The sequence below is a fragment of the Colletotrichum fioriniae genome, assembly GCF_027942845.1.
Source record: "Colletotrichum fioriniae strain IMI 355084 chromosome Unknown scaffold_10, whole genome shotgun sequence".
In the NCBI taxonomy this organism is placed as follows: Eukaryota; Fungi; Ascomycota; class Sordariomycetes; order Glomerellales; family Glomerellaceae; genus Colletotrichum; species Colletotrichum fioriniae.
In genome coordinates, this window is record NW_027076846.1 from 1332179 (window position 1) to 1350829 (window position 18651).

The window sequence follows — 18651 nt, forward strand, 5'->3', positions numbered from 1 at the left end:
TTCGATGCAGGCGAGGGCAAATGAGGAGCTGTACCGTCTGTTGAGGTGGTGTGCTAGGGTTGCGCCTGGATGTCCGAGTACCTAATACTAGGGTAAGAATAGGTCTGGTTCCGAGTCTCGACTCGACAAGCAATGTAGCGGACAGCGGGAGAGCGGCAGCCAAATGCACCGTCTTGGGACCGCTGGCAGTGGCAGATAGAACCAGGGGCGAATTTGCAGATGAACTGGCGGAGCGAGGCGAATGAGATACGAATACAACTGGCGTTGATGGTGGACGGACTGAAGCGTTGTCTCGATTCGTCTCTCTGCTTGATGGTCTAGAGAACCTGAGCCTGGACGAGGAAAGCAGCTAAATGCGACCTCGGGCAGGTTAGGTTGGCGTGGTCGGATGGATAAAGACTGCACGTGGCGAAAAGGGAGAGCAACTGATGGTCGAGACACATGCAACGTTGAAAAGAGATGGTGAGGGGGAGGGAAGGGGAAGGAGATGTTATTATTTATTCGCTTGGTTCCGAGCAAGTTGAGTGGTGGAATTGATGGAATCTTCCACAGCTAGTAAGGCGCGGGTGCCGGATGAGGAAGAGAGGAGAGGAGATGGCTTGGTACCCAGGTAAAGGGAAGGGAAGGGCGAGAGAGAGAGAAGGAGACGGAAGAAAGAGAGACAGGAAAATGGCGGGGCCGAGAGTCTAACACTGGTGACTGAGGTGACAGCACAAGTCCCAACTCGCGATGGCATCGCACAGAGACGGTGAAAGAGAGCGACACCCGTCTACCCTGCTTCCTGGCCTGTTCCCGGGGTGGCCCCCGCATTCAGTACGTCATGCCCGTAGCTCCTTTACCTCCACTGAGTACTGAGATGCTGGGCCGCTACGTTTGCTCCTATCTTTTTTAAGGGTATCGCCCAGTCCCGACTTCCCAAGTCGCCCCCAGACGAAACGCCCGCCTCTCTTGAGGTAGGTTTGGACTGCAGGGATTGCTGCTGCTACTGCTTCTGTTGCGCGACCTGGGAAAGACAATCTGCACACCGACGTTGCTATTTCACCACCTCATGATTGGGGATAATCAGAATGGGATTAGACCAGGACAGAGGGAATCGAAACAACGCAGCAGACTTGATGGGCGTGCATAAGATCCTCCATCGGTACTTGTTCTCTGACAATTCAACGGTACGGACAAACACATGTAGGCCTCGTGTGCGCGCCGCATAAGCCATTTTCAGGCAAAAGTAAGGTACGATAGGGCACAATCTCACCATCTCACCATCTATCTCACTCATCTGGCCCCCCCCTCGGATCGCAACCCCGTGTCTCTGCGTGTGGTAGAACAGCCGTCTCCGGCTGACGGTGCCATCCATCCGGCTGATGAGCCTTCACGAGGGATCTTGATCAAGTGCTACCCCGGTTTCCCAACAAGTCCTGCCACGGCACCCTCAAGTGCCAGATGTCTTACCGGCAGTCCACATCCACAACACCCTCAGCTTGGATGGTCCCTACAACCGTTTCCACTGTATCTCTCTTACGGCCCCCGCGGACGTGGAAGCTGGGGAAAACAATGGACCTTTCTTACTTTGCGGAGTACCCGTACACAATAGGGCAGATTCCACGATGCTTACCTTACTGCGTCGGTAGGCAATGCAATGCCACAGTAGGAGGTATGGAACCCTACTGCCCATGGAGGTGCTCAGCTGCGTTGGGCCCAGTATTTGTCCGAGTTCTAGAATCCGGCCCGTGATGGGGCACCTCATCCTCGACCTCAACTGGCCCTCGACAGAGCACGTGCCGTGTCAAATGAAGTCATGCTTCCTGCAGGCAGCGGCCAGGCTCGGCCCAATACCTTACTCCTGCCACTTCCATTGCATGGAGCCATGGACCGATTGGATTCCTTCCTACCGACGTTCATTATGCATCAAGGGAGAATATGCAACATGGCATTCACACATGCAATACAAGAGAAGAAGTAGTAGTAGTATCATAGCCAGTTTTTGACACAAACAGAATATTCAGTCTGTCTTATTAGAATCCAAGCGGCCTACCTAATCCTCTACGTGTCCCACAACTCCGTCTCATCGGGTTCGGGCCCGAGCTACCCTACCTTACCTTACACTATCCGTACAGGCTAACATCGTCTGGGCCCGCAGTACCCGGTACTTTAGGATCTGCGCTTGGCGCTGCGTTTTCCGCCATCAGCTAGTGACACGCGCCCGCTTTCGATTGTAACTCTACCACCCCGCCGAGGCTACGCAAGCAAAACCGCCCGTCAAACATCCCCCATCCAATCACCGCATCGCTCCAGAGCCACTTCCTGCCATTGCGCATTGTTGCAGCCTCCGACCAGTGGCTGGCTCCCGTCCCGTCCTGCTTGTCGACCTGCGCTGCATCTGTACCTCTAGTGGACACCTCTACGAACCTTACATCAGAACTGGCCTTTTGCTAAAGTCTGTCTGTCCTTCGATCGCATAGGCATTGAAACTTGGCAACATCTCGAAAAGAGCTACCGATTTAGAGACTCTCGTCGTCAGCTCATAACCCTGCGGCGTACGACGACGAGCTAGCCTGTTGATGATCGCCATCCGCCCATCTCGGAGCTCACCCGCGAGCCGCCGGTCGCCCAGCTTCCCTCTCGATTCTGGATCTTACTCCGTTACCAACCCATAAACAACGACATCGTCGCGAAATCGCCCTTACGATATGATATCCGCCACGGATATTGCGGGAACGGCCTTGCGCCTTGTCCGTATGTTAGATATTGCCATTCTGCCTCTCGCAGGCCTCGAGGCTCAGTAAGCTGACTTTGTTTTGCCAGAGCGTGCCGCCGAAGAGGGTGACCCTGAAGGTAAGCTATCAACCAGATTCCCTTCAGCCCTTGCGCTACCAACGATTGCGACTGACCGCAATATCTAGGCTCCGATGGCTCCCAGAAGGAGATCTTCGCCGCTTGGGCGCTATTTATCTCCATTATGCTTCTCATTACAGCCTTCTTGACGAGCTACTTTCTCCAAGAAAGGAAGATCGAGGCCGTCCACGAGACGGTCATCTCCATCTTTGCAGGTTCGTCCCCGTCGCCTATGAAACAAGTACGCGATGGCATCTAACGCATGCTGTAGGAATGACTGTCGGGCTGCTCTTGCTCGTGACCTCTGGCGATTCGATCCGAAACCTCATTAGCTTCGACTACCAAATCTTCTTCAACCTACTACTACCACCGATCATACTTGCCTCCGGCTACGAGTTACACCAGGCCAATTTCTTTAGGAATATGGGCACTATCCTGACGTTCGCTTTCGCCGGAACCTTTCTTTCAGCTGTCGTCATCGGCCTCATTCTTTGGCTCTATGCGTTGACCGGAGTCGAGTCCATTAGCATGTCCTTTGTCGATGCCATCTCTGTGGGCGCGACTCTGTCGGCTACCGATCCCGTCACTATCTTAGCCATCTTCAACTCATACAAGGTAGACCCCAAATTGTATACCATCATCTTTGGCGAATCCATTCTCAATGACGCCATTGCGATTGTTATTTTCGAGACGGCGCAAAAGTACAAGAAAGGCGATGCCTCTAAGCTCGGTTTTTTGAGCTTCTTTGAGGGTATCGGTATCTTCTTGATCGTCTTCTTTGGAAGTTTGTTGATTGGTGTGCTTGTTGGAGTTATGACGGCATTGCTTTTGAAGCTCACCTACATTCGACGATACCCCAAGAACGAGAGTTGCCTGGTTGTGTTGATCGCGTATGCTACCTACTTCTTCTCGCATGGCATCCACATGTCTGGTAAGACCCTCCATAACTCTCTACCTTGTATCAACACTTTGCTAACAATATACAAGGCATTGTGTCATTGCTATTCTGCGGCATAACGCTGAAACATTACGCTTATTTCAACATGTCTCGTCGGACCCAGCTCACGACCAAGTTCATCTTCCAGATCCTTGCGCAGCTGTCAGAGAACTTTATCTTCATTTACCTTGGTCTAGCGCTGTTCACGGATAATGCGCTGCAGTTCCGACCGCTGCTGATCATCATTACTGTTTGCGCTGTTTGCGCTGCTCGCTGGGTGGCGGTGTTTCCCCTATCTCGCCTCATCAACTGGGTCATTCGTTACAGGGCTCGCCGGAGGGGCGGAGGAGACGTGAGCGATGAGTTGCCCTACAACTACCAGGCGATGCTTTTCTGGGCTGGTTTGCGTGGAGCCGTCGGTGTCGCTCTTGCTGCACTGCTTACTGGCGAAAACTCCTACGCGCTCAAAGCCACCGTCCTCGTGGTTGTGGTGCTGACGGTCATCATCTTTGGTGGCACGACGGCGCGCATGCTGGAGATCCAAGGAATCCGCACCGGAGTCGTCGATGAGATTGACAGCGACGACGAATTTGACATTGAGTCGTTTAACGGCGGACAATACGTCAAGCGCAACAGCACTGGCATCGGATATAATCCTAGGAGGAATGGCAGCCTGTCGCTGGACAATATCTCCTCGCGCAATGGTGCTCGGCCGACGGTGGGATCGGAACGCAGCAGCTATGTCTCTGGCTCGCACTCGCCGAATCCGATCAAGAGACAATCGAGTCTTAGTCGCAAGAACTCTGAGATCGAGAGGTCTGATCTGCTGGGACGGAGCGGCAACACGACGGACTCGGACCTGGGAAGCGATATCGACACATCGGACCTCCCGCCCCCAGCCCGTCGGGACCCGCGCCGCACAAGCCCGATGGTCACGCCCGGAGCCTCGCAGGCGACCGGATCTTCCGCCGGTGGCCTCCTCGCGCAGACCGAGCCTGCCGCCGGAGCTTCTGTTGCCCCTCATCACGTCTCAGCGACGACTGCCATCAGACAGCTCTTCAGCCACGGAGCGGAGGACGCGGCGGGTCTGTTTAGGCAGCTGGACGAGGATTACATCAAGCCGACGTTGCTGCTCGACGGCAACACTCGCGGCAATGGCTCTGGCTCCGGCCCGGGTGCAGTATAAGGCTAGTAGTTTGTCGGTGACTGGCGTGTGGGTTTCGTTTCCAGGGTCATTTCTTTCTCTGTACATGTCATCAAGGGAACGGAAGGGCGGACTTGCTGGGTTTTTTTTTTTATGTTGCTTTTAGAGACGTGGTCATGTATCGCACGCACTCCGAGGCGATGCCAGGAAGTGTCAAGTCGCATTCAAATGGGCGTTTTTGGGCGCATATTTTATAGAGCTTGGCCGCAGGTAGCTTGCGGCCATGAGAAATTTCAATTGGCAAAACTTTGATGAAAACATGCAAATGTCTGTCTTGATGTTTGAATCAGTGCCGACCATATCTGTACTACCCATGTGAGGAGGTCAATCAGTTAGTCTGTTTATTCGTAGTGGTCTCAATCGGCCAAATAGATTTCTCAAAGTCACGTCTCAAAACACGAATACGAACAGGATTTATGAAGTGGAGGGAGATATCTTTGTTAACTTTCTTAATTCTTTCATTTGCATCTTTGTGCCTTTTTTGCGAGGGAGAAGCAGCTGACTTCATGCCTCTCTCCTTTTCCCCCTCCATCTCTAAAAAAAAGGGCCTCGTTCGTTCCCCTTGGCCGCCGCCGCCGTCACCTCTCTTTTCTCTCGTCTTCGGCATTACAAAGTGGTTATATACAACCTAGGTCCGTACCAAGTTGCTTTCGTTCTCGTCTTTGAGTTAAGGGGGAAGGAAGAAAACCAAGCCGAGAATCTCTCACAATTGTGGGGTGGTGTTCTCTTTCTATGTACAAGGTGATTTGTTCGTCTGCTCGCAAACCCGCTCGCTTTGGCCCCCTCGTGTCCCCCAACTCTCGTCTAATCAGTAACGCCGTCGTCTACTCATAGCGAGAAACAGATAAGAAAGAGATAAAAACGAACCCACAGTTCCCAAAGAAACTAGGGGGCCAGCGAGCGGTGCGACGACTACGCAGGATGTATGTGCCCCTCTTCTCCCACGGGCGAATCATCCGCGACCTCCGCGACGCCTCCTTTGGCATGATGATAAGATGCCTGTCCTCCCGCCACGTCCTTGGCGGTTGGTATTCCTGCTCCCGATAGACCTTCATGTCGTTGTTTGCATAGTAATATTGATGTCGTTCACGTAACCGTGAACGCGCCCCCTTGTTCCTCATTCATGGCGCGGGCGTAGCAGATGGTGTAGCGCTTCCACTGGCTTGGCGCTGTTGCTGAGCTTGCTGAGCCTGTTGCTGTTGAGCTTGCTGGGCCTGCTGAGCCTGCTGCTGTTGGGTCTGCTGGGCTTGCTGCTGGGCCTGCTGCTGCGCTTGTTGCTGAACTTGCTGATGAGCCTTTTGCTGTGCCTGCTGTTGAGCTTGTTGAGCCTGCTGGGATGGCTGAGACGGCTGAGCCTGCTGGGAAACCTGCGGTGATTTCTGGGCCTGCTGTAGCTGCTGGGCCTGCTGAACCTGAGGTGATGGTTGTGGCTTTGGTGCCTGCTGAACCTGGGGTGACTGTTGCACCCTTTGAGCCTGCTGGACCTGCGGCGACTGCTGCGCTCTTTGAGCCTGCTGAACTTGCGGCGATTGCTGCGCCTTCTGGGCCTGTTGGACCTGTGGCGACTGTCGGGCCTGTTGCTGTGGCTGCTGTTGCTTCTGAGCTTGCTGTGCGAGTTGCGCCTGCTGAGCCTTTTGAGCTTGCTGGGCTTGCTGGAGCTTCTGAGCCTGGAGAAGCTGTGCTGCGTGGAGAGCCTGGGCCGACTGAGCTGACTGGGGCCGTTGGATCTGCTGGGCCTGCTGTGCCTGCTGAGGCGTGTGTGCCTGCTTCGGGACCTGCTGAGACTGCTGAGGCTGCGGGGTGTGCTGAGGCTGTGTGGACTGAGGCCGTGCCTGATGCTGCTGGTGCTGGGTATGCTGAGGCTGCACATGTTGCTGTTGACCATTCTGCTGCTGATGATGTTGCTGTGCCTGTTGCTGACCATGGTGCTGTTGGTGACCTTGCTGGTGTTGCCCATTCTGAGCTTGACCATTCTGTGCCGCTGCTGCCGCTTGTTGCTGTTGCTGCTGCTGTCTAAGAAGAGCAGCATACTGATGCGGGCTGGTCGTGGCAGCGATGCCGTTGGCAATACCCGGAGACGAGGCGCCTCCACCGCCAGCAGCCGCATTCATGGCATTTTGCGACATGGTCGTCCTTTGATGAATCATCAGGCGAGTGAGATGCTCTGTAGCATGTTGGCGAACGAGCTCAGGTGTCCAGGTCGGATTCTTGAGACGATATTGGTTTTCTAGGTTGCTAAGCTGTTGCTGAATGCCAGGCGGCACTTGTGTAAGGGGGCGAGGCGAGCCTGAAGTGCCGTTGGGCATATGGAGACCACCGGCAGGAGACGTAGCCACCCCGCCACCATTAGCAGCGTTGAATGCCATCATGGCTTGGGCATTGGCTTGAGCATTGGCGATGAAGCTCTGCTGGTTCACACCATTGACGCCGTTGACACCATTAACGCCATTAGCGCCGCCGTGGACGCCATTAACTGACGCGGGCCGCATGTTTGGCGGAGAGTGAGACTGAGACGCATGAGATGTCGGTGTTCCCTGGTGCATTTGCTGTTGTTGCTGCTGCTGCTGAGACGGTTGCTGTTGCTGTTGTTGCTGTTGGGCCTGCTGGTGTTGAGGCTGCGGCTGCTGCTGATGAACCTGTTGCTGGACTTGTTGTTGGGCCTGCTGCAGTTGAACAGCCTGCCGCTGCTGCTCTGAGATACGCCGCGCCTGCATCATGAGATTAACATCAGGCTGAGGGTTGGGCATCGGCATCCTGTGCTGAGCTTGCAGCGCCGCCTGCATCTGAGCCGTCTGCGCCCCATTCATTGGCATGGGAGGCACAAGGCCACTCATCTGAGCAGGAACGCCGCCCATATTGGCAGTCGGAGCCTGCATGGGCATACGACCTCGGCCTGCTTGGGCCGGAACAGCGAGCTGATTAGGCATATTGGGGCGGGCCATGTTGCCGTTGACTTGACCCGCGACGCCTGCCGGTACTTGGCCTGCGGCGGGTGTCGTAGCGATCTGGGCGGCAACCTGGCCTCGCTGTTGCATGGTGATGCGTCTCTGAGCCTCCTGTCGCTGATGGAACTGGGCCACCTTCTCGGCAAGTTGCTGGTCGCGCTCCCACCTCATCAAGCTGTAGTCCCTAGGTGTCTTGGTGGGTCCTCTGGGCTGCGCGGCCTCGTTAGCCTTTCGCATGGCTGCCATCTGGGTGGCATGTTGCTGCTTCTGGGCCGCAGTCTCGCGCTTCTTGGCCAGCTTCCTCATAGCATCAATCAGCGTGAGGTGCTTTTGATTGCGTCGTCGTTCGACCCTGAGCGGCGTTGATGGTCTGCGTCTTGCGACCGGCGTTGTCGGCGCCGCCTGGCCGGCAGCTTGTTGCTGCGCGATCTGATTTTGCTGCACAATGACACGGTTGGCAGCATCAATCCTATTCTGATATGCCTTGAAGTACTGCGTTTTCTGCATATCCGTCGGAAGGCCTTCCAGGTTGATCCAACGCTCGAAGCACTCCCAAGGCGTTCTCCGCTCAGCTCCGGATGTGAACACAGACCTAGGCGTGAGAAGGCTGGAAATGAGCGACCAGTTGTATGAGTACTCACGAACCAGGCTCCGCAGCTCGTCATCTTCTGCCAAGGTCCATTGCGAGGGGCTGCGGCATTCGTAGAAGCTTTGCATGGGCATCTGGTATTCTGCCGGAGGGCGGAACTGATGGCCGGCGTGGAGACGGTCTCTGATGGCCTTCATTTCAGGGTTGAACAGGGCCACATCAGCATTCTGCGGTGGCAGCTTCATCTTTTTTGCAGGCTGAGATCCAAACACGACCTTTTCGTCATCATCCTCCTCTTCCTCTTCGTACTGGTATCGACTCCTCTTTCTCGGTGGACCATCCGAAGAAAGCTTCATCTCGCCTTCCACATACTTGCTTAGAGGAAGAGCAGGACGACGCCAGTGCGCATCGGGGTCGAATTCAGGAACAGTGAAGTCAAATGCTGGGATCTTGAGTGGCGTTCCGTACATCGGAAGCTCCTGAAGCAGCTGATCTGCGGTCGGTGAGCTGCGAAGCTCAAAAACAACGTCGTCTTCTTCGAGGGCAAAGATTGCAGACGGTGCCACAGTCTCGAGAACCTCCTCTCGTAGCTCGTCGACGTGTTCGGGTGAATCCAGGTCACCTGAATGTACTAGCTCGGGTGTTGCGTGTGCATCGATCACATCCAACGAGATATCGGCCATGGATGCATCGCCTTCAGTCTCGAGCTCGACTGGCTGCTCCTTGGGCGGTATGTAGGCGGGAACTTGGAGCTCCTTGCGTTCTTCCTCACTTGAAGCGACCCATTCGGCACAGGCGTGCGCGAGATTCCGAGCAGCGGCAAGTTTCCATTTCTTTTCTTCCCGGAAATCCGTTCTCATCCATTTCATCTCCTGAAGCAGCACATCCAAATGAGATTCCGGGCGGATAGGCTCCGGACACCTCTTTGGCTGTCGCAATGACCATTTGTCGTGCTGTTGAAGGTGATACACACGCCGAAGCACTCGACATGCCTGATTGTCTTGGATGGCGACGTAGGCATCCGGGGTGGAAACCGTTTTGTGAGACTGATTCAGGATCACCTCTATCGGCTTCATCCACTTTGATGTTTGGGTAAACCCTTGCACAAAGAGTGGTGTAAAGTAGTCGTCTGTCGGTAGAAAACTTTGCTTCTGTTGGCTAGGCACCAAAGACTTGTCTGCGGATCGTTTGGTCTGCTTGCCAAATACGACTTCTGAAGGCTTGTTTCTTGCCTTTTCCTTGTCCTTCTTCTTGTTGGCAAATGTCTTTGGCCTTGAGGGCGGTGATTGGGGCGTGGAGGTGAGAGGTGTAAGTTGACTTGCTGGCATTTTCGCAGTCACTTGAGTCTCTGGGCTTGTTTCTCCTAATATTTCGGCCACCGACTTCTGTCTTATTGTGCCAGAAGCTGTTCGAGTAACCGCTCGCTCTGGATCCTGCGGCGTCTGTGGAGCTTGGTTTGAAGCTTGAGAGGCCTGCGCCTCCGTTTGGCTGGGGCCAACAGGTGCCTCTTGTACCTCGACGGAAGGTTTTCCCCCAGACTGGTCCACGGCTGGTTGATCCACATCCATCTTTTCAGGAGCCTGAGACTCCTGGCTATCCGGAATTTCCTTGGCCAAATGATCCGTAGGCGGCTCGGTGGTGGGAACAGCACTCTGGGCCGCGCTTGGTATGGTAACCTTTGCTGGCTCTGTAACCTTCACCTCAACCGGAGGCGGGGCGGGTACCACAGGTGTCGTAGGAGGCGACGCTTTCTTCGCCGGTGATTCGATCACAGGCAGCGTTGGCTTAGAGCCCATCGCCATAGACTCCTGCAAAAGTTGCGCTTCGGGTCCATCTGGTATTCTGCCGTTGAGCGAATCCTCATCAGGGGAAGCTCCGCTCTCGGTTCCCTTGGACTCCTCTGCCCTATCTGCTGCTGGTCCCTCATTGGATGTCGCCTGCCGTTCCACATACTGAGGGCCTTCATTTTCGGGGCTCGTATCAGTCGAGACGTCATGCACAGCGGGAGTCGCGGCCGTCTGCGTCGTTGAGCTTGGAGATGAGGCTCCGTCGGCTACCTTGGCTGAGTCGGATGGAGGCTTGGAAGCACCAGGTGCCGCATCCTCCGCCTTCTTCAGGTCTGGACGAGCAGGAAGCTGGGCGATGGGTGGTTTTACAACGGATTGAGTGGTCGCAGCACTTGGCGCATCGCCCTTTCGTGGTTCGGCCTTCTTCGAGATGCCATTCGGGTTTTCTCGTAGGGGCGCTGATACGGGCTTTTCGACAGCAGCAGCGCCTGTCGTTTCGGTAGCATCTTGTCGCGATGCGTGTAGAGGATTCTTCGTGGGAACGACAACAGGCGATGGCGGCGGCGGACCTGAGGCAGCCAACGTGGGCGGCTTAGAAGCATCGGGTCGATTCGGCGTCGCCGCGACAGGCACAGGCGTTGGGGGCTTCGGTGGAAGTGAGGGCGGAAGGGTAAAGGTCGCAGGTGTTCGAGGCGATGGTGCAGCGCCATTCGGATCGCTAGATGCAGGTGCAGCGGGCTTTGGCGACGGCGCAGGAGCGCTCTTCGTTTGGGATTCGGGGAGGGTAGCGTCTTGCTTTGCGGGAGGAGCAGGCGCTGGCTCGGGTGCAAAGAGGCCAGAGGTGTCGAGGGACTGTCTTAGGACATCGTAGCGCAGTTGAGGTCGAGCAGGAAGATTCGCTTCGTTGAGCTTTCGTCCCCTGTAAGTCGTGTAAGCGGCGAGCAGCAACAACTAAAGCATTACGCGACCAAAAATATTCAAAAAAGCGCGAAAAGAACAGGACAACGTACTGTGAGATATCGCAGCCTTGCAGGAACTGAATTTCGGCTGCGGTGGCTGGCGGCGCGTCGGGATTCGCGAAGTCGTTTGTGGGGAGTGCATCGCTCTCGGTCGCGACAGCGAAGAGCTGGCGGAGCTTCCTCTTCCTCGATGTTACAATTGAACTAAAAAATGTCAACACGCCGAAAATTATATCGTTGGGATCGCAGGATTGAGCTCTATCGAGCGACGCAGTAACTGACCTAAATTCATCGCGTTTGGATCGCAAAAGCCTGGAGCGGTCGGCAGGCCCGACCTCAGTCATGTCATGAGCTGCCGCGACATCCGTTTTGGGCAAAAACGGGATGTCGACAATGATTTCCTCGCGTTGCGGAGATGAAATCGACGATTAAAAGTGATGAAAGTGGTGGTGGTGCGTGGTGGCAATTGATTGCAATTAAATTCCGTCGTGGATGGTCGACCAGAAAATTGTCGGTCTACGGGCGCCGCTGGACGGGTGGTGATTCTGAAAGTCACAGGCTGATGGGCAGTTGCTAGATTGGGGGGTTGATAGACACCCCGGGAAAAATTATTTGTTATCGGAGAATCTGGACACTGTGCCAGGGAGGAGGCCATGGATCCGTCTTTAACAGAAAGCCTAGGGGAGTGGGCGGTGCGAAGATGAAAGACCGGGGGAGGCAAAAAGGAGATGGTACAGTGCGGTAATATCTCATGCCAGATAGTCTCTCCAATGGGGACGCCTGGACCGGACCCTCCAACTTTTTGCGGCGCACGCAGGCTACGCAGCACGCTTCCTTGCAGCACTTGATGGACGTGTCTGCCCATCGGGTCTGTCTGTTGGGGGGGGATTGGAGACCTTGGGACGACCTGGAGTGTTCAGTGCTCTTTTTTTTTTCTAGCGCTGGTGCATCGCGCCCGCCCTTTGCCCGTCCGTAAATCAAAGATGATGAGGTCTTTCAATGTCGCTGGGGACAGGTGTCTCTCTCTCTCTCTCACTCTCATAGAACCTAAGGTGAGTGGCTGCATAAGTGATAAGGCGCGTGTAAGTAAGTACCTTCGAGACTCAAAAACTTCCCCAGGCTCCCATCCATTTTGCTGCAATACCTGGCAATATGCACTTTGAATTGCCGCTAGTCGAAATCAGAACCAGATGGAACATCGCTGAACAGGCCAAAGTGTGCTGCTAACAGTAAGTCTGCTCTACCGCTGCTGGCTGGCGACATATTCCGCTTGATGAATCAGTCAGTGTGAGTGTGTGCATATTCTTGCCGCCATGCTGTTTTCGTCTAGACCAACCCAAATTCTCCCACGTTGTGTGTGGCCCGTCTGGCATCCAATCTCATCAGCATCCCTGCTGTGGTCACATTCCACCGGCGCAAGCGTCTTGCGCTTGCTGTTTGCTTGGATGCTGAAAGTCCCAGAAACCCAGGATGCCCGGGCTTGGACTCCTGGAGCTTTTTTTTTTTTTCTCTCCTCTGCCATCGCCTCTTACCTGGTCGCAGGCATGACGAGCCCACTCTTGATGTTTCCAGCCTCTACGCCCCTTGCCTGCGAGGCTCGCTTCCAGCAATGCGATTTTCTTTGCTTGGAAGCTGTCGGGCAGCGGGCTAGGTAATGGTGGAAGATTTCCTTTTTCTGCCTTTGGGAGATCGTCATCGCTGTCGATCGCAGCACCAACAGACCAGAGAACTTAAAAGACACCGGCGTAGTGTAAGTGATGACAATCCTCATCTTCCACCCTCACTTGAGGGCCAAAGAGATGAACACTATCGCACCTGGCCTTCAATGAGACGAAATCTCCAACTCCAGAATCACTTGATTTGATGAACGTCGGTGAGCCAAGCAACTTTCTGTTGACCGTTGCCCGACAATCTTGAAGTTGGGGGACCAGGATAAGACCTGGAGCATGAGTCGGGGCCCATGGACGCTTTGTGAATGCTCGTCCCAAAAACTCCGAAGCCCAGCGCACACCCGAATTCAATAGCCTCGTCGCGGAGTCGCGGGGCAAGCTCTGCAAAAAGGTTCGTGAGTTTCGAGTCAGTCGCATGCCTCCGAGTTGCCGCGCTGGATGTGGAAAAGTTAGTGACTTGAACAAAAGGTTCTTTCACTCGGGAACGTACAATTTCATATTTGTTAGCCGTTCAGGTGCCACAAAGTGCCTCTTATAAGACAATCAGCTTATACTCATCCTGACCCTCAATCGGACTGCTTGGCTTGTTGAATGCGACATGCTTTGGGTATCGCGCTCGTGCACTCGGCTAGAATTCTCACTCATATCCTCCATCGATGAGTGACGTATTATGAGTTCGGTGTTATAATGGAAGGCAGGTTGGGGTTGGTAGTATTGAGGAAGTGTAAAAATGAGCAGGCAATCATACTGTTTGAGAAGCTTCTCATAAAAAGCGATAGCCGTGAGTCTGGCGAACATTTCGGGTGAGAGGCTCATCTCATGTGATGCCAAAGATTCGAGTGTATGAGGGCGTAGTTGATCCGTCCCGGGCGGTTGAGTTTCCAGTTCCAGATTGTGCGTCTGCCAAGACGTCGCATTCTCTCAAAAGAGAACTATGAAAAGAGAAACGAAACGGGCGCCGGTAGCTTGTTTGAGCTTCCCCCGCAGGTATCGGAAACAACACCGGGAAAGAATAATAAAAGAGAGAGGTGCAATAACATTGAGCAAAGAGATACAATTCTTTTACTACGTTGAACATTGAGGCTGAAATCAAAACAGTGTGGGCGCACCAAACCAGCCAAACACACAGCCCGGAGAAAAGAAAACGCAGCGGAAAGTTGTGCGTGCGGTTTGCTTGATGCTATTCCGTCCCCCCAGCGGCCCAATAACAGGCCCGGCTTTTTGGTTTCTTACACAACGTTAAATCCTGCGAAATTATGCAAGAAAACAGCATCGGATTGGTCGGTGCCTATGGAAATGCCGATTCGGGTGACATCACGATTCCCACTCCACGAGTTCGCCCTTACCTTTCAACAGGGGTAAGGGGGGGGATTGTAGCTGGCCAATCGAATGTTGCATTCCTCGTTCGACGCTGCGATTTATTGCTGTAACTCTGTCATCACCACTCGGCCAAACCAGGTCCCAATGTAGGCAGCGTTCCCGCGGCCCCGTCTGTTGTCAACCGAGTGCGGGAAGACTATTGTGCCTAGCTCTCACAGGTTGCCGTCCCTTTAGGCCCATGCTAACCGTGCCGTACTCGTTTCCCAACTCGGAGCAACCCGTGCGACCGGACTGCCTCGGTGCAACCCCCTCCTCCCCGAGTTCGTGTCTCTCTTTAGGTACCCCGTCGGGCTCTAACTCGCGCCGTCCTTCCGATCTTGAAAGGTCAACTCCGTGCCTTAGTGTAGCCATACAACTACCCTCCGTGCCTCTTCACCGTCCAAGTGAGCCTTGTGTGAACCAATTCATCCAACATCACTCAACGTGACATTCAAACACAGCCGTCAACATGTCTTTCTTCGGTCTGGACCTCGCCCAGAAGGGCCTCTCCCTTTACACTGTCAGTGACGTATCAACAACCAATGTAGCTAGACCACTAGGCTAAAACTCGCGTCCAGATCCCAGCCGCCTTCATGATGGCGATGCTGCCCAATGTCTACGCCGTCTCCGGAGCAGGAGCACACTACGACCTCTGCAACCCGAGAAAGCTCCAAACCAGTGTCGTGGCCGACGACAAGCTAGACAAGATTGTAAGAAACACAACTCCTCCATTGATAGACAACATTGCCCTCCTCTCCAAGTATCATGGCCCTTTATCTCACACGAAGCTGCGAAATCTTTAGGCCAAAGCCCGCATTCTCCGCGCCAAGGCCGCATCGGAGAACGCCTTTGAGACGCTCGGTTTCTACTCTGCCGCCGTGGTCGCCGCCAACTTCGCCGGAGTAGACCCCGAAACCGTCAACATCTTGACGCTGGGCTACATCGGCTCCAGGGCCCTGTACAACATCATCTACGTCCGCCTGCAGGACAACCGTAGCTTCGGTCCCGTGCGAAGCCTCGCCTGGCTTGCCAGCATCGCCATCACCGTTACGTTGTATGCCAAGGCAGCTACGCAGTTGGCGTCCTCCTAAGCCGGGCTTTTAAATGACAATAGCTCTCAGCGGCACATGGTACAGCCTTTGCCGCGTCTAATGAAACTTTTTTTTTTTTGCACCAATTCAAGCACCTTAATCAGTGTCATACGTTTCGTGTTCACGTGCAATGAAATGTGTCTTGTACGAGCCTGTCGTTCACCAGTGTCAATGTTGCGTACTGAAAAGCGGGAAGCAAACGACCTTTGGCGGGGAGCACAAAGCTTGTTCTTAAAGTTGACGGGTTTCTTTCGGGACGCACGACCCAGCGCCATCGTCGTACATGGTCAGAGACAGCAGCAAGCCACTTGTAAAAGTGACAGACACCGTGACGATGTCCATTCGGAAGAAAGATAAGTCAACTCCATCCTAAGCTCGTACGAGATTAGCATGAATAGGAAACGTGGGCTGGGGTCACCTTACACCATTCCCACAGTGGAACGATTCTGGAAAGCCTCATCGTCAGCCCTAACATCTCTGTGCTCAGCTTCTTTGCTCTCCAGAATGTTGGTCCAACAGCGGCGGAAGTATCACCACTCTGTACCACAACCTTCCGTCTCGTGAGATGGCACTATCACGGCAGAATCGGTCTCGGAATGGGCTCTTTCTGTTCTACATAAGCCAGATGCTCCTTCCATGAGCAAACGGTGTGTCCAAACGACAGAATCCAGGCAACTGCGAAGTTCATCCAAGAGTCTGAAACTGCCTTATCAACTCAACTTCTTTCCGTTTCAAGACACTTACACCTGCAGTGTTCTTTCCTTCACTAAAAGACATTTTGGTTCTATTACAACAAGAGATAAAAGACTTTGAACTGCGCTGACTTTGCCTTTTGAACCCTGCCTCACACACCACCACCATCACCACCCTCTTTTCCTATCCTTCTGCGACAGACGACTTACTGTATCTCAAATTCACTCTTTTTGGCCATTCATTTATCATAGATCCAGTCTCAGCTTGGACAGACAAGTCTGACTGTCACTCTCTTCACTTCGTTCCTATTCGGTAAGCCTCTGGTGAAAGTACAAAAGGCAGCTTTACACTTGACATTGACCAAACCTCTAGCCTTCGTCACCAAGCTCAAACCAGCCGTTTCAATACTCACAATGCGTGACTTTGTCATCTTCCTCACCGTCTCTATGGTGCTCTTATTGGCCGGCGCCGGTCTTGTAGCTGGCGTCCACGACAACTACGTTGCCAGTCATGCTGATACGACTTCTACTACTCAATCAATTGCCACACCCCATACCGACCCCATAATTCTCACTGGAACCGTCTCCAGGGCCACTGATTTGAGATCCTCGATACCCCAGGGCACCCTCATCGTCTCCACCATCAAGGCCAACTTCAGAGCAGACACCATCTCCGCGATTTCGGCGACCCCAACTACCACCATTGTTTGCAACCACAAATGGTGTCAGGATAGCACCTCTCTTTGTGCCTATTGGGCTGGTATCACTGGCTGGGATCCTACTGAAGGCCCGATTCCTGGTGAGACTGTCACCTCCATCGGCAAGTGCAGCATCGTTCCTACCCAGGCTGAAAACCAAAGCGCGATGCTATCAACGAAATTCTCATCACCTCGGCGCCTACTCCCTCGGTCGACTGCAAGTACAAGTACTGCGACAGCAACACGCAGTATTGCATGTACTGGGCTGGAGTCACTGGCTACGACCCTTCTCTCGGTCCCATTCCCGGCATGACACGTACCTCTCTCGGTGCTTGCCAGACGCCTCCTACAGCTGTTGCCAACGATACTGACTTCCCGACAACTATGGTGACGAAGACGTGCAAGAGTTATAACTGAAGGCAAGCACTCAATAGCGACGACATTTACGCGCTCTGAACTCCCCAGGTACACGAGACATCTAGTCTGCAAACACAGGCGGTAGGATGTTTTGGCGGAGGAAGCTACGAAGAAAGCAAACTCAGATTGGTTTCCAGATAGTTGCTTTCAAAGGAAAACAGAATATGCTAATTTCCGACTTTGAATGCGTGGATATGAACGAGTGATATGTACTGAAGGATGGGTGATGTATGTACGATGTTGCCTCTTGCCTGAGCTCCCCTTGAGCCTGCTCCCGCTCCCACTGCCTTGATGAGAAAGAATTTCTCTCAGGCGGCTGCTCACATCCGTGTCAGTTTCAGTCAACTCATAAGGGGTGTTACACCATAGACTCACCAGGTCCAGTTACGGAGGTCGTGATAGCAGTATCCTCAACATAGACACCAGAGAAGTAAAAGTCCTCATTGGTGTCGGCATAACCATCGCGAGGAAGCTCGAGAACGCCCAGATGCCAGTCCGCGCCGTTGGACGACGTCGAAGCAGAGACGGGAGCCACGACCTGCTGGAGAGGGGCACTGCCCTCAGAGTGCCAGAAGCCGACGCTTCCGCTGGAGAAGTTCTTCAACACCATGGTGTAAGTTCATGTTCCTACTCAAAACCTCCCCCTTTACTCATGGAAAACCCAAAGAGGTTTCAGGACAAACTCACAATCTCATAGGCGACATTGTGCCACACATCCGGCTTCCACTCCGTCTTCCAAAGACTCTTCTGCTGCACCATGAACTGCAAATTCGTATTATTCGTCGCCGACTCGCCGCTAATCCACCCGCTCTTGAGCTCAGTGAAGTGGCTCTCGAAGAACGCAATCTGGTGCTCGCGGAAGATGCTCGGCGCGTTGGTGTCCTTGCGGGAGATGCTAAAGTGGTACCACACCTTGCCCGAGTTGATGGCGGCCTTTGTCTGCGGGATGAGCTCGGTGCGCCGCATGTTCTGGCCGTTCCAGTAGGCCGTGCTGTCGAGCGTGATCTTGACGCCCTGCTTCGACGCCGTGTCGGCCGGGTTCTTGTAGGACGGTGAGAGGTTTACGTATTTCGTCACGTCGCCGGACCCGTGGATGTAGTACTGGTACGGGCCGACTTGGTTGGACCAGGACCACTTGTTGAGGTCGGACGAGGTGTTGAAGTCGTTGAAGCGGCCGTCCCAAAGGACTTTCGCGGAGGTTAGGGGCACGAGAGTGAGGAGGGCGGTGACCTTCATCTTGGGCGATTGGACTTGGCTGAGGAGGTTTGGAACGAGTGATGCTTAGCTGGCGGGACCAAAATTATCTCAAAAGTCGCCGGACAGGCTGGCCACTTTTATACCATTCACAGAGTGAGCCCTATACGGCAACCCGGGACGGGGGAAATATCACGACATCGAATATAGTAGCTCGGCGAACTATAGCAAACAAAGGGGGTATTGCTCCAGGCACGAACAGGTCACGAGTAATATA

The 18651-nt window shown here is 54.0% G+C and overlaps 5 protein-coding genes across 5 annotated transcripts; 3 read left to right on the top strand and 2 right to left on the bottom strand.

Annotated features, from left to right (window-relative positions):
• Positions 1-2956: 2956 nt before the first annotated feature.
• Positions 2957-4955, top strand: NHX1 (monovalent cation:H+ antiporter, CPA1 (nhx1); the record flags this gene model as incomplete). Its single annotated transcript, XM_053190035.2, has 3 exons — positions 2957-3047; positions 3104-3763; positions 3820-4955. The coding sequence occupies 3 exons, from the start codon at positions 2957-2959 to the stop codon at positions 4953-4955; spliced, it is 1887 nt and encodes a 628-aa protein (XP_053052457.2).
• Positions 4956-6094: 1139 nt separating this feature from the next.
• Positions 6095-11597, bottom strand: N0V96_008419 (uncharacterized protein; the record flags this gene model as incomplete). The annotated part of the gene is made up of 3 exons (XM_053190036.2): positions 6095-11213; positions 11305-11457; positions 11536-11597. 3 exons carry the CDS (start codon positions 11595-11597, stop codon positions 6095-6097), a joined length of 5334 nt encoding a protein of 1777 aa, XP_053052458.1.
• Positions 11598-14751: 3154 nt separating this feature from the next.
• Positions 14752-15373, top strand: N0V96_008420 (uncharacterized protein; the record flags this gene model as incomplete). Its single annotated transcript, XM_065758323.1, has 3 exons — positions 14752-14811; positions 14861-14992; positions 15086-15373. 3 exons carry the CDS (start codon positions 14752-14754, stop codon positions 15371-15373), a joined length of 480 nt encoding a protein of 159 aa, XP_065613078.1.
• Positions 15374-16479: 1106 nt separating this feature from the next.
• N0V96_008421 (uncharacterized protein) lies at positions 16480-17180 on the top strand (the record flags this gene model as incomplete). The annotated part of the gene is made up of 2 exons (XM_065758324.1): positions 16480-16899; positions 16926-17180. 2 exons carry the CDS (start codon positions 16480-16482, stop codon positions 17178-17180), a joined length of 675 nt encoding a protein of 224 aa, XP_065613079.1.
• Positions 17181-17538: 358 nt separating this feature from the next.
• Positions 17539-18416, bottom strand: N0V96_008422 (uncharacterized protein; the record flags this gene model as incomplete). Its single annotated transcript, XM_053190039.1, has 2 exons — positions 17539-17778; positions 17868-18416. The coding sequence occupies 2 exons, from the start codon at positions 18414-18416 to the stop codon at positions 17539-17541; spliced, it is 789 nt and encodes a 262-aa protein (XP_053052461.1).
• Positions 18417-18651: the final 235 nt, after the last annotated feature.